The sequence below is a fragment of the Arvicola amphibius genome, chromosome 12 (genome assembly GCF_903992535.2).
Source record: "Arvicola amphibius chromosome 12, mArvAmp1.2, whole genome shotgun sequence".
Taxonomy (NCBI): domain Eukaryota; kingdom Metazoa; phylum Chordata; class Mammalia; order Rodentia; family Cricetidae; genus Arvicola; species Arvicola amphibius.
In genome coordinates, this window is record NC_052058.2 from 59,145,702 (window position 1) to 59,171,579 (window position 25,878).

General features: G+C 42.1%; 1 protein-coding gene across 2 annotated transcripts in view; it reads left to right on the top strand.

Annotated features, from left to right (window-relative positions):
* Positions 1–25,878, top strand: part of Dnm3 (dynamin 3) — a 466,696-nt gene that overhangs the window by 150,498 nt on the left and 290,320 nt on the right. For both annotated transcript variants that reach the window (XM_038349305.2, XM_038349304.2), the window contains exons 7-10: positions 4,020–4,162; positions 9,367–9,502; positions 11,691–11,758; positions 14,778–14,916. In XM_038349305.2, the coding sequence (XP_038205233.1) occupies positions 4,020–4,162; positions 9,367–9,502; positions 11,691–11,758; positions 14,778–14,916 (486 nt within the window). The remainder of the gene's footprint in view (positions 1–4,019; positions 4,163–9,366; positions 9,503–11,690; positions 11,759–14,777; positions 14,917–25,878) is intronic.

The following is a 25,878-nucleotide window of genomic DNA, read 5'->3' on the forward strand; positions in this document are numbered from 1 at the left end:
TACTAGAATTAACATTTCTTATTATAAAATTTATTTTTCCCAGACAAGACACTCTGCTTTTGATAATTTTAAAAGTCACTATTTTAGACCCACACAATTACCTTTTTCATTGGATTGAATTCACCTCAATATTGTTGACAGTATTCAAAACAAAAACACATAGTGATTTAGGAACAGCAACCAGGAGACATGTGTGAGCATGCACTCACTCACAATACATCGTATCTTAAGTTAAACTTCTGCAGCTCGGACAAGGTAGATTTGTTTCAAATGCCAAAGCTGTGATGGTTAGGTTAGATTTTCCATTAACTTTTTTATGGTTTTTGTTAAATCTTTATTGGTTTCTTAATTTAAAATATTGAAACAATAACTCTTGATGAAGTAATTATTGATTTCCACTAATCGAAAACACCTTTTCTAGATAACACACTCACTCAAAATAAATAGCATTGGAACTGGCATTCAGTCTACCCTTTCCGATGAATTATTACATATACCTTTCCCATAAGTCCTCAGTAGACTTACTTACATATCTTCTTTCCATATTGGAGCTGAAAAGTGTGGCAGGCATGGTGGTCATTGGATACAGGCTTCCTTCTTGAGTTTCCGCTAGTTTGACTTTATATGGCAAGTAGCTTCTGTCACAAATGTCCTAATAGTTTCTGTGTAAACTGTTCTCTATATACATCATGTGCCAATGAGTCAGGTAGTCACAAGTGTCCTGATGTTGGTCCTTTGAAGGAATCAGTGGAGGTTGTCATGGTAACCAGAGCTGAAACTATACATGAAGCACGTGGGAAAACAACGGAGGACGTTTTAGAAAATAAAAATTAGCAGTATACATTTAAGTGATATTAACCAACCTCCATAAATTTCTGCCTTTTAATTAAGGGCAAATGAGCATTTAGAAGCCACGAGGCAGCATTTGGCTGCATCACTTAAGACATCAATGAATTTTAAAGAGCAGCACAAGTCAGTCATGCAGGATATTCTACCAATGTAGCCAGTGCAAGTAACACTTTCTAGGTTACTGTTTCCATCACTATATTCTCCTAAGGAAGTTATAAAAAGATTGAAAAGTATCCTAGGGGAAATTCAATAATGTAATTGGACATATAAGTTAGAAATTAGGTTTTGAATAAGAGAAAACCAGAAGGACATGATTAGCCATTTAGGTTACAGATGATCACCAAGTTAGGACAAAATTGGATTCACATTGAATGGAGTCTGATTAGATTTTGTTCTGAAGATCTTTCCTTTCCTATATAATTGCTCTCTGTTGTATCACATGTATTTTCTCTGTGAGAGATCAGGATAACTTCATCAGTGGTTTGGTGTATGCTGTGGCTCCTAGGGATAACTGGTATGGGCGAGATGGAAAATGGCGTGGCATTTTTGAGGGACTGAGAGGAATATCATTGTGGCTGGAAAACATGGAGAAGGGAGTGTGAGCAGTGAGAGATAAAGTTGGAAAGGCAGGCCATGGCCAGGGCCTCTCATGTTCACAAGTGGAAATAAAGAATTTTGCTGTTATCCCGAGGTGAGAGAGTCTTCAAGAGACCCCTGGTAAAGGCAAGAAACCGGTGATATTGGGGAGTTTAAAGGAAATGTAAGCCATAGGTAGGAAGATTAACTGTAGACCAGTTAGGACTAAAACTGTGGAGATCAGTTAAAAATAAAGTGAAAGAATATGGTTTTTTGGTCTTTATAGGGCTAGTAGATTTGAGAAATGATGAGGAGAATTGAGAACTCACTGACCCGGGGCACTTGTGATGGGTGATGTAGAACCCTTGATGAGCAACTAGGTTAACTTCCAAGTTCCCAGCCTGTCAGGATGTTGGAGACCTGTAGGAGAAGATGAGTACGTTTGCTGGCTTTCACTGATATGAAAAAAATAATAATTTACAAGGAAAAGAGATCTATTTTTGCTTGTGGTTTCAGAGATGTTATTCCATGGCCACTTCCTTCTCTTGTGATGAACCTGTGGTAACACAGCTCATCACGCTGGGAGCTCATGGCAAAGAAGGCTGCTCACTTCCTGGTGTCCAGGAAGGAAAGAAGGGACCAAAGTCTCAGTGTCCTTCAAGGGCAAGCTTCCAGCAACTAACTTATTCCCACTAGCCCCTCAGTGTTCTAGCAACCTTCCAATTGTTGCACAGGTTGGTGACCAAGCTTTTAACATGTGGGCATTTGAGGCCACCACAGAGCCAAACAATCGCTGCCAGGTAGTTCATTTGGGTGTGTTGAGACTGGGTGTCATTTATAGATCCAGAAGATGGCTAAGTGTGTATGCCTACAGCATGGATAAGAAGTTCTGTTTGGAGATAATGTGTTAGCAAGAACAGTTGGTTGGATATTTGCCAAATCCACAGGTAGAATGAGATGCCTTAAGATAGAACATTCACTGAGCTGAGAAGAGGGAGAGGATTCATAGTTGAAAACGTCAGTGTTGTCTGTCTGATTAGAAGGATTGTTACAGGAGTTGGGAAAGGCACCTGAAAATGATTAGGATAAGTTAGAGGAGCCAGGGTTAAGGGAGTGGAGGAGAACCATGTTTTAGAATGCCAAGAGGGAATACAATGTTGCTCTGCTATTGAGATGTCTGTGAAGCACAAACAGAAGCAAGTGTTCTTATTTTCTGACAGCCCACACAGCATCAAACCATTGCCGTTCTTCACAGTTGCTGTTATTCTTATGTTTAGGTCCTTGTCTTCTGTGACATTGCTATTGGGAACACAATTCTCTTCATTTGATTGTTTCCTTTTCTATAGCCACAACAGAAGTACCTGTCCAGGAACCAAGACAATTCACATTTATTAGTAGTGAGTGGTGGAGCCATGAATTATTGACAATTAAATGACCCCATGGGCTAACTGAATTCCTACGTCCATTCAAATAAGTGAAAAGAAACAAAAGGACAAGTTAAAACAACTCATTCAGTCTTGGTATATTTATTCTTGCTAGTATTCCTTTATTTTTCTTTCTCCCTTGTTTCCGTTTTTCCTGTGTTGCTCTGAAGTTTCTATTACCTCTTTGTTTTTTATTACCAGTATGTTACTTCACTGGGTCAAGAATCTTTGTTTCTTTTAATTTAGATTTTGAAAACCTTATTGTAGAAAGAACACATGACAGAAAACTGGACACTTGTGTTTCTCGCTCACGTTTGCCTCTCATTAAATACACACCATTAGATTCTCTTGGAAGCGTTTGTCCCGCTGAGTTTCAGGTGCAAACTGACGACAGAGGCATTGCCAATGAAATGACTGGGTAGAGATGTCAGTGGCAGAGAGCTGTCGCTTGCTTAATCATGGGACTTTTAAAGCCAACTCCTTGAAGGTATAGAGTGGTGACCAGTCAGAGCTAGATGGCACCGAGAGATGCGAGACAGTGAAGGGGCCTGCTTGAGACCCAAAGTGCAGAGAAAGCTGACAGCTGGCAGCCACCTGTGGCACCTTTGACCACCTGTGAGCCACCAGGATGCTCATCCATTTGGTACTGAAAAGAGCAGGTAGTGCCGGAGACTCTCAGATTGCAACGTTTCTAGTACTTTTTCTTTTTCTTTATTTGGTCTTTTGATACAGGGTTTTTCTGTATAGTCCCAGCTGTCCTGGAACTTGCCTGCAGACCAGGCTGGCCTCAAACCCAGAGAAACATCTGCCTCTGCCTTCTAAGTGCTGGGATTAAAGGTCTTAAATGTGCCTTTCTATGAACAGCGTCCTAAATTACCCAATGCTAATGCTGTGCAGGGCAGCCCCACCCATAACTTCAGGTATATCTTAGCAGGGTGTGGTAGGACAAAAAGGTAACCCAAGTGAGTAATTAACTGAAGGACTTTTGAGCATCTCTAAAGACAGTGCAGAGGAGTGGACACTTTCTTCCTGTCCGCGGATGCAGCACATTTTAACTGTGCATGTGTGTTCTAACGGGTGCTGACGAGAGCAATGGTGGAGGCGGAAGTCTGTCTCATGAGCTGATCTTCACACTCACACACGTGTCTGGTTTTGCTGTGTTTTGTTTAGCAACTTACCAACCATATTCGAGACACCCTGCCCAACTTCAGGAACAAACTGCAGGGACAGTTGCTCTCCATAGAACACGAAGTAGAAGCCTACAAAAACTTCAAACCGGAAGACCCCACGAGGAAGACCAAAGCTCTGCTGCAGTGGGTCACCTCTCTCTTTCTTTGTTCATTTGAAACTTGTTTGCTTTGCCTTCGTCTGTTTGTTGTGTTGTTTTCTGGAAGCAGTGAGCAGCATAGACGAGGCTCTGTGTGTTATACAGGGACCCTTGAGTCATGTTTACTCAAGGAACACTCGTTGATTTTACTGTTATTATAAACCTAACCAGGGTTCCATCTCTGTGAATCCAGTCGGGGGTAAAACTAGCAATGATAATTTGGGGGTGGGGGTGGGTTTCCTCCTCCCTTAGCCTCAAAAGTAAGTAGAGATGAGCATATTTATATTTTAGAACTCAATTTGTAGATGCTACTTTATTATCTTTTTCAAGTTCTCATGTGATTGCCTGTATGTATATTTCCATAGAAAGAGAATGAAATATTTAATTAAAAAGCCATAGAGAATAAGGGCACATTTCAATTGCCTTTTCATTTCTGGTAATGGTTCTAACATGGCTGTTTAAACTTCAAGCATACAAACTCACATAGAGTTTTTACTTCTTCTTGATCCCCTCCCCTATCATCTCCCTGGGTTGGTAGGGCAGGATAGCAGAGTTGATAGAGATCATATGCTCCTTTCATCTCTCCTTTGACCCCCTTTGACCTCACTGTCTCTTCAGCCCTGTGCTTCAGGTGGCACTAGGTCTGTCTCAATTGGAAGACTGCTATCTAGTATCCCTGTGTTCTTGAGTTGCCTATCAACGGTGATAGTTGATGCCTCCTATAGTACTATTTATTTATCTATGTTTCTGTGTATTGTATATGTATGTGGGGGCGTGTGTGTGTCTGAGGGTAGGTCAGAGGTCAACATCCCATGTCTTCTTTGATTGCTTTCCACCTCATTTTTTTTTTTTCTTTGAGACAGGATCTCTCGCAGAGCTCAGAGCTCGCCAGTTTCGTTAGACTAGCTGGCTGGCAAGCCCAAGAGACCCTCCTGTCTCGCTCACCTCCACTAGCACACTGCAAGCACACGTTACTGTGCCTGGCTTTTTATGTGGGTGTTCGGGTCTGAACTCAGGTCCGCTTGCTTGTGTAGCTAACATTTCCCAACTAGACCACTTCTCTGGCCTGTGCTGTAGCACCTTTGTTCCTTGCACATCATCTACCCGGTCTTCAGTATGTAAGACCCCTTTCTTCCTGCCTCTTCACTGCGTGTTGGGGTGGTCTCTGTATGCCTGACAGCCAGCAGTGAGGAGATACAAGAATGAAACCCAACTCAACACTACTTAGTTAGCTGGTGCTGGGCCAGACTGCTGGAGTCTGACACCAGGTGGTTCACTTTAGCCATATTTAAGCACGGCACAATTTTGGAAAGAGTTTCCTGATGACAATTAGTTCAGTCCCAAGTGTACAACAAAGCTTAAGACATGTTTACATTGAAACCCTTTACAAAGTACATATGGTATGCTCCATAAAGACGGGTTCTGATGACTCAGAAACAATGCTCACGATAAGGGTCTAGGGAGAATGACGGAGGTAAAAATAATGCCTGTGGGAGTCAGGATCGGCCTGGCCCTAAGATAACACAGGAGTCACTTAGATGTAAAGCAAATGCGACATCTCTCATAAGGATGGTTTTATGGACTGAAAAGCATTGCTCAAGATTTAGAGGGGAAAAGTCTGGCATAAACAAACATAATATTGTGGGGGATTCTGGTAAGGCCTGGCCCTACAGATAGCACAAGATCACCAGGTCGTAAACTACACTCTTCCTCAGCATTCCGGGAGGAAGGCAGCCAAACATCTCCTTCCTTTGAAGTGATAAGCCTGTGTGTTTAACTTTCCTGGCTTCTCCAGTGCCTGTGTGCATAAGCACTTCTTACCCTCTACACTCCAATAGTTTATTCCCTATATTTGTCTTATTTCTTCCCTGCTTGGTGGGTGAAAATTGACTTTATGCTCTAGCAATTTTTTTTTGCCATGGTTGTCCAGTTTTAGCTTGGTGATAACCTTCTGGGGCGAGTGCTCACATGGACACAGATATCATTAGTACTTTCCTGTTGTACACATTCAGTGTAAGGGACTTATTTCTTCCTGTAAACTTGGGCTACTTTTCTGATCTGATGACTTCTACAGTGTCCCCCTACAACTTCATCATCCATTCAGATGGGTATAGATCTTGCATTGTACTACTGTCTCAGATCTTTGGAAAGAGAAAAGGGATACAATCTTTCTTCAAATGTGAGAGGATGCTTTCAATGTTTTTTGCTTTGGAAGGAAGATATTGCTTGTGAATCAGGCAAGGCATCAGAAAGGTACTGGATCCACTTTTGTGCTTGTTGCTGTAGTGATGGTCACAAAAAGAGATTTAATTCTATCTTTTTAATGAAGAGATTGTTAAATATCTTATTTGTATCATGTTATATTTTACTTAAAAATAATACCAAAGAAGAAAAAAAAGTATGACTCTTCCCAAGTCTGTTTGCTTCTTCTTGACTTTGGTTAAACTTCTTCAAGTTATGCCGGGCGGTGGTGGCGCACGCCTTTAATCCCAGCACTCGGGAGGCAGAGGCAGGCGGATCTCTGAGTTCGAGGCCAGCCTGGTCTATAAGAGCTAGTTCCAGGACAGGCTCTAGAAACTACAGGGAAACCCTGTCTCGAATAAACCAAAAAAAGAAAAAATTCTTCAAGTTACAGAGAAAAGAAATATATTTATATTGAGGTCATGCATTATCTCAACGTCTGTCTGAAGCTAAGATGTGAAGATTGGTCCTTGCCTCTGTGACGTCATGGGTCTTGACTGTGGGATATTTCACCATTAGATTGTTGTTGACTAGACTGTTGATCCATCTTCTTGTGCTCCCAGCTTTCCCAACATGTTCCTTCATCCCCTCTTCCTGCCACCCTTCTATGCACTCTCCTCAGACCCTGGCTCTGCCTTACCCACCGTGGAGTCAGCAATGAATGGGAACCTTTGCTCTCTAGGAGAGGGTCATGAAGATGTGAGTGTGAACGATGATTTGTGTTAGACTCTAACAAACTCTGTGTATCAGAAGGAGGGAATGTTGGAGCCTAGAGGAGGAGTCAGGTACATGCAGGAAGTACTAATTCCCAGGGGAGTGAATGCTCAAGGCTCCGAAGTGTGAGCGGGGTGTGTGAGGTTTAAGGAGGAGGGAGGGTATGAGAATAGAGTGAAGTTGGGGACAGCTTATTTCAGTACCACCGAGAGGAGGGTATGGGAAGGATCAACAGAGATGGAAGCTTGCACAAATTTCTAGTGTTTCAGTACATGTGGCACAACTTTCCAGATGTTTAACAACACCATTAAAACCATTAGCTGACACTCGAGTATGGCTAAATAATTCATAATTACTTTAACCTGTTATAGCCAAGACAATAAAAAGACATGAGTTTTAGGTGATTAGAAAATATTTTTTTTCTATTAGATTTTGAATTTGGAAGTAGTAGTTCTAATGTGTCAGAATTAGAATTTACAAACCTAGTTACCTCAGATGGAAATAGGATTTTCCTTTCTCTTTTATTTTAACCAGTTAGCCTCAGACAATTAACTACTTCATAGCACAAATATTTATTAAGCATCTCTTATAGGCTTATTGCTTGTGCAGAGATAAGCCTCGTGCAAGCCCTTGCCCTCAGCAGAGTGGCTGACAGAAAAAGAAGCAGTGGTGATGTGGTCTGGGGATGTGCTTTCTAGAAGCAGGCTGAAGAGGCAGGAGACCTCATCCTCTGGGCGGTGGTAGACGATGATGGTAGCTGAGGACCACTGATCATGAGGGCTTTCTCAGAAGAGTTACTACTGGAGCTGCACCTTGAGACCAGAAGGAAGTTAGGGGGGAATGGAGTCAAGAGTGCCGTAAATAACCCCCCAGACAAGCACAGAAACACAGGGGCATGCATGGCACATTTGGGGACTGGCAAGGAGATTCTTTGTGTTTGAATGGGAAGGTGTATGTGGGTGGGCAGGAGAGAGGCCTCAAGAATAGCCACGGCCACAGCATGCATAATCCTAGATAACAGGTTCACCCCAACTGTGGGAACCTGCTGGAGAGCAAGCCAGAGCTAGTGGTAGAGGAGCCTGTGCTAACAGGTGTGTGTGTGATTGTGGCACTGTGACATCTGACCTGGAGAGAATCCTAGAATCAGGATGGAAATCTGGAGGTGCTTTAGTATCCAAAAAGGGGTTACTGAGGCCTGAGCCAAAGAATGAGAATCAGAGGCTTAGGACTAAAAGAAGTTAAAAGGTTTGGGTTTTAGGTGTGTTGATCCAAGACAGCTAAGAAAAAATACATGCCCAGCACACAGTTGCACTTGTGGACAAGGTGTTTCTATGAGTCATGGTAGCTGAATGATTCACCATTAATAAGAACTCAAAGAGAGAAATTGGAGTTCAACCTGAAGGTCAGAAAAGCAAAACAGCCAGTCACTGGCTCTTACCTCAACCTCAGTCTGAAATGGCGATCCTGTCTCCAAGAATCTCAGAATGAGATTGACCTTGAGAACAGTCTCTCCTATTTTATAACCCTCTCTCGTTCTGGGATTAAAGGTGTGCACCACTGAAATTAAAGGCGTGCACCACCTGCTTTCTATGGCAACTAGTGTGGCTACTGGGATTGAAGGTGTGTGTTACCACTGCTTGGTCTGTAAGGCTGACGAGTGAGGCTGTTTTTTTTACTCTCTGACCTTTAGACAAGCTTTTTTATGAAATGTCACTACATCAGAAGGTCTAAAAAAATTATGTGTGATGGCCTTTGATGCTCTGATCAACCTTAGAGCACCCAGAACAAATTTAGAATGAGGGAGAGAGACTGAAGGGTTTATACTTGGAGGGAGAAAAGGAACCAGTGCCCTGGCTGGGGTTTGAGTGGCAGGAGACGTGAGTGGGAAGTGTGATATCATAGGAGTGGAGGTTCACTTGACTATTCTACCTAAGATTTATTACATTAATTTTTAATTCAAACGTTCCTTAATTACCATTTCATGTTATAACCACAATGAACAGAGCACGCTTAAAGGGAAAGGTATTTAAAATATTTACACTAGTTAAAATGTCTAAAATAAATCTCAGCAACTTTGTGTTCTTGTAATACCTTCTCAACTTGACCAGTAGGTGCCACTAAGAACACCAGAAAAGGAGTCTAAGCTATGCCCTCAGTAAAAATCAGTCAAGAACAGGAGAGCCGCAGAACTTTAATTAACTTTAACTCAAGTTTATTTCTCTTCCTCAACTCTAGGATGGTCCAGCAGTTCGCTGTGGACTTTGAGAAGAGAATCGAAGGGTCGGGGGATCAAGTGGATACTTTAGAGCTCTCTGGCGGTGCTAAGATCAATCGCATCTTCCACGAACGCTTTCCCTTTGAGATAGTGAAGGTTTGTAGCCAACGTTCTCTCTCCTGTTGCCCCACATGGTTCCCAAATCCCCTTTTGCAGCTCTCCTGGTGTAAGATGATGTGCCAGGACCAAAATCCTTCATGGAATATAACTCATGGTGCTCAAAATAGTCTTTGCTGATTTCGGTGAGTTCATACAGTTTACTTCAAGAAATAATGCTTGAGTTTTCCACAACACTTATCAGTTTTCTGACTTAAAATATTTATGAGACTCTCCTATGTACCAAAGTTCCAGGGAACAAAATAGAGAAGGGGCAACTTTGTCTAGTATGGAAATAAAGAAAATGAAAAAGTAGACAACATAAGAAAACTTCAAGTGTTATTGTGGTAACATGATGCGAAAGTCGCCTTTCATGGGAGGTTTCGACAGCTTTCTCCCAGTGAAGGGCATGTGAGCTATGACCAGCGCAGCATTAGGAGGTCAGTGTTATGAGAATCACTCGGAGAGGCTGACTCAGGGAAGAGGCTGTGTCCTCATGTGAAGCCACAGAACGAGAATACGTATGAGAGCAAAGAGCAGACACAGCAGATAGAGAGCCAGCTGAGAGGAAGATGAAAGAATTTAGAGAGGAAAGAAAGCCCCAGTTCATCCAGGCCTTTCCCGGTTGCAGTGAGGGGTTCATAATTAACAATGGAAAGCAACAGGATTCTACACAGGGTTGTGTAACTGAATTGGGTTGATGATCCCCCAAAGAATACTATGCCTCTCAGGACACCAATGGGTAAGCAATAGAAATGGTAAGGAAGAGTAGGGCCTAGCTATAAGTGGATGGACCTTTTATTTTTTTCTTCCTGAAACTTCTGTAATATCAGGGGTCCCTTAAAGAGGAAGAAAGCAAAATTACAAACACATGGTTAGGCGCATGATCTTGGAAGGAATCTTGTGCAAGGGAGGTCTGGAATGTAAATTTTCTTTTGTTTCTTGGGGAAAATGATGTAACGAGAGAATGGAGATAAATAGATGGCTGTGGGATTTTAGAGGTTAGGTTGATAGGCTTGGATTGATTCAAAAGACAGAAACCAGAAGATTCAAAATTACTCCCCAAGTTTTGGCCTTTGTCATTGCATGAGTGATGGTGCCCGTCAGACGAGGGAACTGAGGGAAACTGTCAGTGTGTGGGTAAGAAACAAGAGTTGTGTGGGTTTGCTGGGATTGATTGCTCAGCAAGGCATAGGGACCATGCCACTTGTCGGCATACGAGGAGATGGATGTTCGTGTATTGGTGTGGGAAGATGGTGGGTAAACAGATAGTTTTATTAAAATGTGCTAAGTAAAGTGGCAAATTTCAGCACGGAGTGCTGTGGAAACACCACCCACGGATGTGAATCCCAGCCCAAGTATGCAAGGGAGCCAGACTTCTGAGCTGCCTTTGGAAGGATGAGTAGCTAGCTAAGCAGCAGCCGGGGGGAGGGAGGGCACGACTGTGTGGAGATGTTCATGATACAAAGGAAGGAATGGTAAAGGCTCTGAACTGTGGAGCCACAGCATATGATAGAGACTTATGTCAAGGCATTGCTCCAGGACAGAAGTGTAAGGGGGAAGTGGACAGAACGAGGCTGGAATGGCTACAGCCCTGGCAAAGCTGAATCTGGTGTTCTCTGGATGTGCGCTCTGGGACTAAGCTCCCTGACACTTTGATCCTCCTTCCAAGTAGATTTGTAGTGCCTGGGACTTCTGGGAAATATTTATATGGCAAGGCATCCTGTGCTGGCTTGATGAGGGATTATTAATTTCCTTTTAGAAAGAGCCTTACAGTCAGGTGGTTCAAATGGCCAGGGAGAACAGACAGCTGTGTTGCCACCACCCAGCAGGAGATGCTCTCATATTTGCATCCTCCCGTGGACGCCACGTTACTACACTCAGCCAAAAGGAATTCCATGTTTCAAACGAGTGGCTGGGTTTATGTCCAGGAGGCTTTCTTTATGCACAACGCCCCTCATATATAATAGAGCCCAAATCTCTGCTCCACTGAACTCAGAAATCCCCAGTGTTCCATGTGGCCTTGAACACCATATAAACAGATGTTTTGACCATCTGGGTTGAGCTTGCAAAAGACATGCATATCCATTTATTAATAACGAAGGCAAGTTATCCTCATTCTATACTATCCAATAATATTATCCAAAGGAATTAAGTCTCATAACTGTGGTTCATTTTGCATCTGCAGATGGAGTTCAATGAGAAAGAATTGAGAAGAGAAATAAGCTATGCAATCAAAAACATACATGGTATCAGGCAAGTGATTCCCATTTCCGTGTCTTCAATCTACCAAGGAAAATGAGCATTTCCAAATGGCCGGTCAAGTCATTTTTCATCATCAGAACAGAGGAGACTAGAGAAATAGAAGTCAGAAAGAGGAAATCCTGGTTTTGACTCAGCGATATTTCTCTATTGCTAGAGCAAGTTTTTTTAAAATAATAATTAAAAAACTTTCTACATCAATGGTCTGAACTCTTCACAATAACAACTGAGTCTTCTACTCATCTCTGAGTGTGTGTGTGTATGTGTGTGTGCGTGTGTGTTTGTGCACACACACGCATGTGTTTGTGTACTCATGCAGATGCATGGATACATGCATATGAGGAATTTGTGCAGGTAACCTTTACCTTAGAGGGTAAAGGTTAGAGTGCAGATTGCTGAGGATGGAGGAGCAGTGCGAGTCAAGCCATAGAGATGGCAAGTGTGCACCCAGTCTTCATGGAGCTGGGGCTTTGCATTTTGGCTGTTGTGGGTAGTGTGGCTTAGAGAGACATGAACAGAATATGGGCTGGAGTGAGCTAGAAACTGAATTCCCCCCTTTTCAGAGTAAGATTATTGTGTTATTTTATATTTTAGTATTCTTAGGCTTATATGACAAATTCGTCACAGACTGGGTAGCTAGCTTATCAACAACCGAATTTGTCTCTCAGTTCTGGAGGCTGACAGCACATGATCAGGTTCCCCACCATGGCAGGGTCTGGTGAGGACCTTTTCCAGTTCATATACTCAATACATATACTTTCCAATCCATATGCTTTTATGTAGTTGAAGGAGAACAAAGCTCTCTGATCTCTTTCATTAGACACTAATCTTAGTCATGAGAGCCCCACCCTTATGACCTAGTTTCTTCCCAATGTGGTCATCCAAATGTGGTGACATCAAGTATAAAGGGTTTCAGCACATGGATATTGGGGAAAACATATGCATTCATTCCATAGCAATGTAGTCTAGAACTAGGCTATAAATTGTTTTTAAAAAATTCTTGATTCCATGTATAGTAAGCTAAACAGGATTTGACAAGCACATGTTAAATATAAATGGCCTGAGTGTAAGCTAATCCCATTAAGGTTGTTGGCTCCTGGTTCATGGATCACCTTCAGTGACGGAGGGGGTCCTCCTGTTGGTGTCCAGTCGTGGCTCAGCATCTTTCACAGGGCCAGGATGAGATTATGTTGGGAACAGATTCTGAGTGGGACCCTCCTGTCTCTACCTGTTCCCCATACTGGGATTAGAGGCACACAACACCACACCTAGCTTCTTAGACACTGGGATCAAATTAAGGTTCTGATGCTGGTATGGCAAATCCATAACCAACTGAACCATCTCCCAGCCCCAAATTTCCATTGTTTATAAAACATTCATAACCCCCCCATCCTTATATTCATTTCCCCAAGTTCCTGCTTCCCAGGAGAAAAGCATTATTATGGCATCAACTTTGAGTGCATTTCAGACAAAAGGAAGATTCCTGCTATTTTGGCTATTTGTTTTTATAAATTCCTCATTGAGGCATTTTGCATCGTCTGAGTGACAGTGACGGCTCTTCGACAGTCACACTCTTCCTTTAGCACCCAAGGACTTTGGGCTGAGACCCAGCCAGGTCTCTGGAGTACAGCCTCCTGGAGAAAGTAGACTCTGGGGTCCCACTGCTTTACTGTATAAAAAGGAGGCTCACATGTAAGGAGAGAGCTGCTTTTGAAATCCTTTAGGGATGGTAATGGAACTTAGTCCATCACCCTTGTAATCTACTGAGTGTTGGTTTTAGAATACTTCCCCAGAGACAGCCCAACACACAGTTGCACATTCTCATGTAAAACAGCACACTCCTTGAATATAACATGCACCCAGCAGCCTCCCTATGCATTGAGCCATCTCTGGATTACTCACAGTATCTAGTTCTATATGAAAATTATGGAAATCATTGTTATATGGCATTTTTAGATAAGTAATATCAAGAATAATTTTTGTAGTGTTCTGTACAGACACATACTATTTTTTTTCCCTGAAAAAATTCAGACGGGGAACACGCTGTTACGGAGGCCTGATTACATTCCTTTTTGTTGTTTTGAAATAATGAGTTGAGACAAATGACAGTTAACATTACTTTGTAGGTTATGGAAACATGCTTGGGTGTTTTGTGTGTGGTACAGGGCATTGAGCCCAGAGCTTGGCACATGCTGGGAAGTGCTGCTCTTCTTCTTAGTGCTTGGGCATTGCTGTTAGGTGTGAACTTGTGTTTTAGGATTATTAAAGATAGGATTATAGCACCCACCCAGGGACTGTTCTTTTAAATTGGGTGCATGCCTTTAATCCCAGCCTTTGGGAGGCAGAGGTAGGAAGATCTCTGAGTTGAAAGTCAGCTTGGTCTATAGAGTGAGTTCCAAGCCAACCAAGGCTACATGGAAAAACCTTGTCTCAAAAAAATAAATAAATAAAACAAACAAAAAAAGTTTTTATAATGGTGTGATATATAGAACTAGTCATTATATATGTTCTGTGTTATGGACATAGGCGTGTTTCTTGCTCTTTCTCTGTGTTGCTCTGTTGTGCCTCTGTGTGTATGTGTGCATGGGGGCATACAGGTGCACATGTAAGTGTGTGCACTTGCACATGAAGACCAAAGGTCAGCTTCAACTGTCATTCTCCAGGAACCATCCACCTCGTGTTTGAAGCAGGATCTCTTCTCAGCCTTCAACTTTCCAAGGCTGAACAGTGACCCAGAGGTCCTTCTGTATTTGTCTTCCCTCCTCTGGGGTCACAGGCTTGGACCACAATCCTGTCTTCTTGTGTGTGAGTGCTGGGGACCAAACTTAGGTCTTCATGCTTCAAGGCAAGCACTTTAATGCCTGGTCTGTAGCCTCAGCTACCTCTGTACCGTTTATACTTGGTCCAGTCCATGCTTGATTTAAGCTGAATGTCAATTTAAACATGTTTTTTGGGCTACTGGCTACTACTCAGCTGCTGAAATCTAATCTGCTGCTCTCTTTCTCACGTTCAGGACAGGGCTGTTTACTCCAGACATGGCTTTCGAGGCCATAGTCAAAAAGCAGATAGTAAAGCTGAAAGGGCCGTCCTTGAAGAGCGTGGACCTGGTGATGCAGGAATTGATCAACACTGTGAAGAAGTGTACCAAGAAAGTAAGTCTGGACTATTTAACCTCCCAGCAAGTGTCTGTTGGTCCATTCACCTTTCCTATCCCTTCAGACGGCTCTGTCTCCCTAACTCCACTTCAAGAAAGACACTTGTGTCTGCACAAGGAAAAAGACATCGCCAATTTATAGTGGAAGATGCTTTTGCAGTGACCAGATCACAGTCTCCCGTCTTGCCCCTCAATACCTTTGCTTAGCTCAGGAAGAGTGTGTTTTAGTCGCTGAATCCTTTTCCTTGCTGTCTGAAACAGATAAACATCACTTTGGGACAATTAGATGAATGCCATAAACAAATTCCAATGGTCTGTGGTTGAATATAATTGCTAGATAAGGGCATCATTGACATTGTGAGTATCAATAAAAAAATCTTGAAATTTATTAATAATTCCATTTTAGGCTGGCATTCTGAAAACAATGTAATTAATGTGATTAAGTGGCCTCTGAGGCCTGGTGACACAGATTCAAATATCTGACTTCTCGCTGTGTGCACCTTTCAACCCAAGTGCAAAGATGTCTCAAATGCCCCATATGCCTCTGTGTGTCTGCGCCTTTGTGTTTGACTTGCATATTTACAGCAGCTTTGTGGTAGGAGTTCAGAGACTTCAGGCATCATTCTGTTTGATCTTCTCTGTCATGGTGTCATCATTGGAATAAGCCCATGTCACACATCGGCGCGCATTGGTAGTATAGTGGTGAGCATAGCTGCCTTCCCATGTCACACATAAATTAGTAAGTCAGAGGGAGTAAGTATGATGCCTGAGAGCACACAGTGAGGACTGAAGAGAGTGATGCTGAGTCTGTGCACACCTAACACGATGACGGATCACAGTAAGCCCTCAGCAAACGGTGGCTCATCTCTAAGTGGTCATTTCTACATCATCCTATAACCTGTGCTTTGAATAAATATTAAACCTCTAGTGGAGAGCTGTTGGGGAGAGACTGCCCATTTGGAAGGCATCTCACCGAAGAATATGGAGAAAACATGCTAAATTGCTAAGACCACTAAAAGAATACTTTTAGGGGAAAGCTGGGAAGATGGCTTAGCACTTAGGAGCACTCACTGCTCTTGCAGAGGACTGGAGTTCAGTTCCTAGTATCCACATGTGATAGTTCACGACTGCCTATAATTCTGGCTCCAGTGACCTGAAGCCATTTTCTGGCTTTTGTAGAAACCCATATGCATGCATGTCTGTGCACACACATATATAAATTTAAAAGCTTAAACTTAGTTATATATTGCTTCTTTTTTTAAATTTTATTTTTAATTCTATTTTGAGATAGGGTCTCTCTGTGTAACTTACCTGGCTAGCCTAGAATTTATTTTGTAGACCAAGCTGGTCTTGAACTTGCAGAGATCTGCCTACCTTTGCCTCATGAGTACTAGGATTAAAGGTGTGCCCCACCACAAAAACTTTAAAGAAATATTTTGTACTGGAAAAGAGAGTTAGTGGTAGTATTTAGGGGAAAGCAGACCTATGACAGTGACTCAGGGGCCATGGGCATTTCTGGAACACATGCTTTTGTTTTTGCTTTATGTGTGGTTACTGGCAGCAAATGGTAGGAAAGGCAAGGGTGTTGGTCCCAGGCCTGGAAGAGAAGCTCAGACGAAGATCTGTGCAGAGTGAACACGGCAAGGGAGTGAGAGTTCTAGCTATAAATTCTGAATGAGAAGAGACAAGAAGGAGCATGGTATCTAGGAGTCACTAGAAGCCGAGACACCAGCTGTGGAATTCCTACAGCTCCTCTGTGAGCCTTCCTGTCCAGGTCTCTCTTTCCTCCCTAATGGCAAGAGTCCCAAGGGTTAAGGTGCTAAAGATAGCGGGGGCAGAGGAAGCACACAGTGAAGAAACCCATCTTTTGAACACCAGCATTCAATGTGTTGGAAGCCAGTTACTGTGGTGATATTTCATTTGTATTTTAATAAACAAAATTTGCCTGAAGTTCAGAGTATATGCTCGACTTAAGTCAAAAGTCAATTTAAATACACTAGTCAGCCTTACAGACCAGGCAGTGGTGACACACACCTTTAATCCCAGTTGTCACACTAGTTTGCCACAGAAACTGGGCAGTAGTAGTACACGTCTTTAATCCTAGCCCTAGAGAGGAATATAAGATAGGAGGAGACAGTTCTCAGACACAGTCTTATTCTGAGATTCCTGGAGGCAAGATGGCCATTTCGGACCGAGGTAGAGATAAGAGCCAGTGGCTGGGTGTTCTACCTTTCTGACCTTCAGGTTGAACCCCAATTTCTGTCTCTGGGTTTTTACTAATCGTGCTATAAGTTATTACTCCACATTCTGGGCTCCCTGTCTTCTGCCTGTGCATCTGAAGGACCCTTGATTGGCTTCTTAACTGACTTTAGGAATAACTAGTACCACACACCATACCAGCCACTCAGATTGCCAGCTTCAGCACACAGATGTGGTTTGTGCAAAGGCCTTCTGTTAGGTGTGCTGTGAAAAAAAAAGTTGTCTGGTTTCTCAGAAAACTGAGCTGAGGGCTTTGCAAAGCTTGCTAAACTGTTAGCTGTGAACGGCGTGCTACTGGTGAGGTATGGACAGGATACTAGTAAAACAGTGTGTACAGTTGGCTGGGTGCTCATGAAAATGTGGAGTTCCTGCATTCAGATTATTTAACAAGTGTGTTCACGTTCTCCCTCCCTTTAAAGAAAGCAAAACTGGAGATGGTAGATGAAGGATGTGGTTTATGTAAGACAGAAGAGGCGTAACTCCAATCAGTGGGTCCATATGAAGAGAGCAGGCTCTGGCCTCACATCAAAAGACTGGCACATGTGTATACATTTATGATTTCAGTTATATAAAGTGTTTATGGTATATATGAATCTTTTTATTTTTATTTATTTATTTTTTATCATTGCCCATTTTATCCAATTCACTGGGAAAGCGACAGTAAGCCCGGGGTGAGACAGCTTGTTCCCAAACAGTTTCTGGCTCCTATTTTTGCTTCCCCCATTTTGAACCTCCCTTTCCATCATAACTTCTGCATCAGTCTCCCATATATTTTTTTACTGTCTTTCCAGAACATTCTATATTTTGCTTTAAATACAATAAAATGAAACAAAGAAAGCGTAGATTTCTCCCCGAGGTTGTTATCTGCCCTAGAGATTTCTTCATGGATGGAAAATTTTTGGTACAAACCTAAGGAAATATTGAATGGCCTGAGATTAGGCACGGCATTTGCCTACTTCTCCTGCCATGGGTTCCAAACAGGATTTAACTATTCTTCTGAAAATGCCCTCCATGAAGGCTCAAGTGGTACCAGGACATGCCTCTACCTTCCTGTTCTAACAGTCAAACCTATCTCCTCCCTTGGTGCATCAGGATTTTTAGAAGCTGGCTGTAGGTGGACTTTTCTTTTTTATCCACAAGTTCCCAGATAATCAACATGCATACTTAATATTGATTATAAATGCTTGGTTGATAGCTTAGGCTTATTACTGATTATCTCTTACAACTTAAATTAACCCATTTCTATTCATCCATGTGCTGGCACATGTCTCGTGACTTTATCTGTCCTCCAGCATGTGTTACTCCCTTTGCTTCTCCTGGATACTCTTCTGACTCTGCCCTTCTTCTTCCCAGTGTCCTTAGTCTGGTTTTCTCACCTAACCTTATTCTGCCCAACCATTGGTCAGTGATATCCTTTGTCAAACAAATCACAGCATAGTTTGCACAATGTAAAGCAGGATTATTCCACTGCAGGTGGCTTACATTTTTCTCCCTCATTCTCCGTTCACCTTTAGTGTTTGTCCATGCAGAGCTCATGTCTAACAGCCAACAGCTGCTGTTCTTTGCTGCTCTTGACTCCTGATACTGCATTCAGTCCCTGCTGGGATCACATTCCCCTGACTTCCTGTGGTCCTTGGCATCATAGACAGATGTCTTAGAAGTTCCAGGCCACCCTTCAACTTTCCTTAGATTTTAAAAAGACGATTAAAAAAATTAATGGAAGAGCTCAGAGGATATTTGAAAGTTACTGCCCTCTTTGTCTCTGAGACTTAGGTTCAAAAACAAAAGAACACAGTCTTTAAATCAGAGAGCCCACTGTGACGGAGAGAGAATTGGGTGACTGAGACACTTTTGATTTGCTGATTAGTCACTTAATTTCTGCCTGATTTAACATTTCTACAAGTCGAAACTCAAAGAATGCTGAGAGTGGCCAGTTGTCTTTACCCCAAGTTCCCGAGAAGCTTGGAAGCCATGTGCCCCTTTTCTGGATGAGTACCACAACATATAGAGGCTTGTACCTTAGTGCAATTTTAATGCTACTCAACAAAACTCCAGTGGATTCTAATCAGTGACTTCTCATGTTCTCCACACAGGGACGTTAACCTGAATACTCTCTTCTTTGCCTTTACATGATAATTTCATGGGGGCCATAAACCAGGAGATTGGCTTCTTTTCTTCCAATCCCTCAGGCTTTCCTGTATTCAGAGAAGCCTCCTGCCTTATCTTTATCTCTGATGAGACACTGACCCTGGCCAAAGTTACATGTGTGTTTTCCTAAGGAAACTGGTCCCTAGGAGTCTTCTGCTGTTTGTGCAGTCGCATGCTCTGTCACGTTAAGAAGGTTGCACACACCTATAGCTCAGAAAAACCCGACCTCAAGCCTATCCACTGTCCTTCTCTCCTCCAGTTAATTCTTCAACCCCCTGTCAGGCTTGTGCTCCACTACTCTATGAAGACACTCATGGCCAAGGAGCCTGGCTGCCATAACTATTGGGCACTTTTCTTCTTTTTGATGTCACTCTTGTTTTGAAGTGGCTATGCTTCTCTCTCACTCACTCTCTTCCATCTCTGTGTGTTCTCTCTCTTGTTCTTGATGTCCGTCTACCCTTGCCTCCTTGTAAATCCTGGGATCCCACGGAGCTTGGTTATGGATATCCATATTTTCTTGCTGTAAATTTAGTTGGCGGATCATGATTCACCATTCAACTTCCCTTTAAACCTGAAAATATCGATGAGTCCCACATTGACACCTCCGACTAGACCTCTCAAAATGCTCCGTATCAGTAGGTTGGTGAGGAAAGATTTCATTTAGCTCAGGGTTTTAGAGAAAAATCCAGTTTTTTCCCTGGCTGAGAAGGTGTGTGGTAGTGGATATATGAAGATCTGTTCATATTTTATAAACCAAGAAGCGGAGATTGTGACTAGACCCCATGGCATATATTAGTAACTTTGAGAGACCATGTCTCACAATGCAATTCCTCTGGTCAGTCCCATAGCCTTCACAGTAGTGCTACAAAGTCAGGACTGATTCTTCCAAACAGAGTCTATGGAGACATTGCAGATTCAAACCAATACACTATCCCCTAACTACTACAGCTACATTGTTTTGTCCTTTCTTAGGTTCTGAAGAGTCCTGTTGGTTTCCTGAGCCTTTAACCTCTACCCTCAATACCCCCAATTCACTCTCCTTGGTGCTGTCAAAGTAGCCTTTCTAAAATTCAGACCGATATTTTATTTGTTTTATTAAAATTATTACCCATTCATTGAGCATAAAGTTTAAATCACTAAGGTCTGCGTTCCACTGTCTAATTTCTAAGTACTCGTTCAGCTATGTTTGTTGTCTTACTGCTTGTTCCCGCCACGGCTGTTCACTCCCCTCTAAGATGTTTAATGCCTTTGGCGTTTGTACATGTGATTCTCTTTGTCTTGAATGTCTTCTTTTCCTCTCCCGTCTTCCTCCATCATTCCTCCTTTACAGAGATCTAGTACACTCTTCATCTTTTCCTAAACACTTTCCTGGAGGGCCTCTGTGAGTCCGTTCCTGGCCCCTTTCCTTACTCCTGTCTCCACGCTTCAGTTGCTAACCTATGTCTGTTTCTCTCATCATGCCTGAGCTAGGGTGTGGGAATTTGCATGCATTCGTTTGTTCATGGGAGTCCTTCTTCTTGCTGATTAGAAGTGTATTTATAACAAAGAGCTTTGCCTTTTATCTTCCAGACCCTAGAACCACTTGCAATGACTAACCCCCCGGGAGAGACACTGTATAAATACTTATTAAAAATTTACATGTTCTTAAGTTCCCTTGATGCTAAAGAAATATGTACTTGGTTTCAAAAGAGTGTTTTAGTCATTTCTTTGAAAATGATGACATCTGGACAGGTTTTCATCCAAACATCTGTCATTCCTTATGTTTTATTTTGATGCTCAAGTTTTTGGCCTTAAGACTACCATTAGCCTCTTATTTTGGAACTAGTATAATTAAATTTTTTTTCAGATAAAAATCCTAATTAGCGTTACATGTGCTAATGCTAACACTTCATTATTTGACCCCTTTGAACACAAAGGCATTGAGAGGCATTGAGAAAGTGACTATATAATTTATTGTCCAGTGCAGGACGTTCCTGAGAGTTAAAGGGGGTGCTATTAATACTTTCACCATAATTATGAGAGTAAAATAAGACTGCTTCAGGCAATATAAACATAGAGTTATTTTAACTATATTATAGCTTCACATACCTGTCCACATATGTATTTAAAGCATTGTTTTCATCTATAATTCCTCACGTTGATTGCTGTACGTGTAAAATCTTTTCACATTTTTCCTTATGCCATATAAACGTACATTAGTTTAAAACAGCTGGGGTTTATGTATGCTCAAACGGCACAGCACAAAGCTATTTTTTTTTTAGCTCTGGGAGAATGCATTTCTTCTCCGATATTTTCTCACTGTTGTCTCTGGGACACAGGGTAACAAGGCAGGGACATTAGGGCTTTATGAGCCATTTGGCTTCTCTCCAGGGACATCTCAACTTTGGCATTTTTCTGGTGGGCATCAGTTTTCATCTGCCTTCCTTTACCTCCTCTTCTCTGGCACATCGTCTCAAGGTCCTGAAGTTCTTTGCAGGAAGTACAGAGAGGAACAACTTGTTTTTTGACCACAGTTTAGCAACTGTGCCATTTATTGGCCTTTTGGGAAACCACATTCTTGGATCGCTATGATACCAATTAATTGATTCTTTTCCCCACTGCTTAGAGAAAAAAAAATTTTGCAAGTAAAAAAGAAGACACCTTAGTTGGCCATAAGAAACCCAAAGAAGAATTTTGCATTAAAAAGTGCTGTTTGAAGAGATGCCCAGTTCTGTCACATGTTGGGTCAGTGCATACATGGTCCAGGGCCCATATAAACTAAAGAAGAGAATCTGAAGTCCTGACCATGTGTTCGTGCCCCCTTTCATCTCGAAACTCTTCTCTCTTCTTCATTCCAGCTGCACTGGTATCCTGAGGAGACATGGCAGTAGGGACTTTGTATTCCTTTATGGGCACCAAAGCAGCTGCAAAAATCAAACGTTTGCTTCCTTTAGGCATTCAAAGGCAATGCAATCAGAGGCTTTCTTGAATTTTCTAGATATGGTTTTACAATCTTTCCATCTCCAAAACACTCAGGAGACCCCTGGTCTTCATCTTACCCCCTCCATTCTCCTTTCAGCACATGGGACTGTGTTAATAACACCTCACAAGGCTCTTATTGTTACACGATGAAGGGACCCTGAGAATATGAGCTCACACAGTGGGGACTTGATTTATTGAGCTCAGTTTCTTTTGCAACCCTAGATCACCCTTCTTTTTCCAATAGTAATTTTGGATGTACAATTGGCTGGATAAAGAAATCCATGTGTTCTCGATGTAGCATGACTCATGTAGGGTGAAAAGGACGGCCACAAAGCTCCGGATAGGTTCAGTGGGGCAATGCTGATGGACCCTCACTCTGTGTAAGAGACTTAAGTTTCAATTTCTCTAAATCAGACTGGTTATTTTTTTGAAGTTTTTATTGGATGCTATAGGAAATTCAGGTCCAATGCTTAGTTTTCCCTCCTACCTTCTGTTTTTCTTCTTTTCCCAACTTAACTGCTCATTAATATGTCTACCAAAGATAAACTCGGATGTCAGGGAAGACAAAACCCTGCCTGAGACATTCAGGTACTGTTTGGAGACTGTGTCAACTCCCATCCCCACCCTGACCTATTTAAATGTCTTCTGCATTCCTTAAGAGACCAGGCGTGCCTTTACTGACAATAGCACAACTTTCTGCCTTCCAAGGTTGGACTTCGACATTTCAATTTCTTAGCCTTTGCTTAATAACACGAAAGTTCTCTTTATTTCTGTTTAAAGATTTTTTCCATCACACACCTCACCATTTCTCCCTCTGGTTGCAGAAAGTATTTGAGGTTTAGAGATTTGGAATTTGCCCACTTGGAGGGGGGCAACTGACACATTTCTTGCTCTGTATTCACTTTACCCAAGTCCCTCTCGCCAGGAGCTGGCTCCTTTCCCCTACCCTCACCAGCTTTGTGGATTTCCCAAATGCCATTTGTGAAACAGAGGATACTTCTGTGCTGTGAGGAGGAACCTCACCATTTCCTGACAGCTCTGCACTAAAATCGCTCCTCATTTCCAGGCTTTTGTGAGCGTGGGTGAACGTAGTTCCCCGTCTTGATAGCACTTTCTTCAGGGACAACCATTTTCTCAGCTCCTGAATAAATCCAACAAGATGTCAAACACACATAAAGGATTGCTAGGGACTTTTGAGGGTGGCATGCTTAATTCACAGAAAATGAAATAAATTTGAAATGTTTTCATGAGCAGTGCAGTCATAATTGCTGGTTAGTTCATAACAAATGGCTGACATCTGAAGGTTTATAGCTTTTAGATGAAAAAAAAAAAAGAGCCCGTATCTGTGTCAGCGAGACTCACAACGTTGTGTCTAACAGATGAAGGAAACTGTTCTAGCTTAGGTTTGTTTTCTCTGTGAACCTTGCTACAGGTCCATGAACAATGATTTCCCAACAACCTGTATTTTTGCTTGAGGCCTCCATCGGACTAGTTACTCTTGAGGCCTTGGCTGACTCATGCCTATCCCAGGAGAAACTGAATTGCCTGGCTCTTACGATCTGATTAATTCATGTTTAGTAAATTTTATAAGTCTGTAATTTTTGCTTTATTGGATGGAAATACCTTTCAAGTGTTTCTTTTACCCCCAGAGAAAAATGTGGTTCATACTGAAATTTTTATAGCGAGGTTTCCCAAAATAATTATGCACAACTCCACATAACACTTAAAATATTGGACATAATTAAGATGCAGTTTTATATTTTTTAATTATAATGCTAGTTTCTTTCAGGACATGTGTCATTGAAATTTTCTCAGAATCAAACATTCAAGGGTTGGATTCTGAAAAAAAAAGTTTTATTATTTCTTCATTGAATCTTTATTATTTAAGAATAGTAAAGAGATCTAAACAAGAAGGTATTTGGAAGTAATTTGTCATTTAGTCGACATACAGTGTGACTGACAGATTCTGTCTCATGCAAGGGCATTAAATCCCAAGAGGCATTCTTATGGTAGGCTTCTCCATGCTGTGTGACTGTATATTTACATAGTTAACCACCCTCTCCGCACTGTAAGATTCACCATCAGGTGCTCTGACATGATGCATACAGGGCCAGTGGACGGCAGTTGCCTAGCAAGGGATGTGATGGAAGTCAAGGAATAGAAAATGTCTGTAGCTGGTAGCAAAGGCTTCCTTCACTGATGCCTCATGAATAATTGACAGAATATAAGTAATTAGTGGGGAATTAAGGTCTAAATATGGTGCTTCTAGAGCAACATTATTTAGGCAGGCACGATTAGAATTCTTCGCAATGTAGACTTTTAATGAATTTGAATGCCAGAGCAAAAGACCTTGAGAGTTATAATGATTTCAATGATTATGGAAATTGCAATTGCACATTAAGAGATGTGGAAGTGTGGCGGACACGGAGCTGGCAATCAGGACAGAGTGTGTTTGCGCGCAGGAAGGAGGGCTGCGTAAACACCCAGCCGTTCCTAGTAAACGAGCTGATGAGGTGGAGGCCACAGAGCCTAATCAGAATTCATTTTGAATGCCAGAAGGGCTTTGATGTCCCCTTGTCTGTGTGCATCATAAGAACTGAGTGCCACAAAACTCTCAATGAAAACCAACATTTTTGTATTGTATACCCCCAGAATCCTTTGTAGATCAGGCTCAGATCAAATGTATTCATTTCATTTCAGTGATGGTTATGGCTCGCACTGCCTGGTGTTGTTGCTAATCTTCCCCCTCTTCCATTCTCTGCCACACACACATGTGAGGTCAAGGATTTTGTTGTTTTTCTTTAGTTTCCCTAAGAATTTAGTCTGTTTACTTTTGTTTCAGTTATTGGTGCAAAAGTACAGACTGCTTTCATGGTTGAATTGAGCTCAGTAGATAGAGCAAGTTTAAAAAGATTTTGTGTGTGTGTGTGTGTGTGTGTGTTATACACACACACACACACACATACACACACACACGGTATACATGAGTGTAGAGGTCAGAGGACAACCTCAGGTACTGCCCACTTTACTTTTTAAGACAGAATCTCTTAGTGACCTGGGACTTGTCATGTAGGCTGGGCTTGTTGGCCAGTGAGCCTCAGGGACCGTCCATTTCCAGCCTTCCCAGGAATGGGATCACAGACATGTGCTTCCATCCCTGGATTTCTTTTCTTAAATATGGTTCTGGAAGATTGACTTGGGTCTTTATGCATATACAGCAAGTGCTTATGAGAAATCTAACAAAACAGTTAGATTTCTCCTTTTTTTGGATAGTGGTATAAAAATACTCTACTCTAGAAACCTCTTGAGAGGATGAGCTTGTGCTGAGTTGAATGAGTTGCTACTATTCATATTGTATCATGTTTGTTCAACTCTCTGCTCATGGGCAGCAGACTTGTACCATTAAGAGATGGGGTGACCTTGTTCTTCTGCTCTGTGGAGGGCTGGGGGCTTTTGTCCTTCTGGGAAACAAATGTGCAAGGTGTAAACTGTCAGTGTGCAATGACACCACGTGACCTCAAGCAGCGTCTCTCAGGGAGGCCTTTTCCTAACCTCTTCCAAGCCTGAGGAAACTTTATTCAAGAGCTGAAGT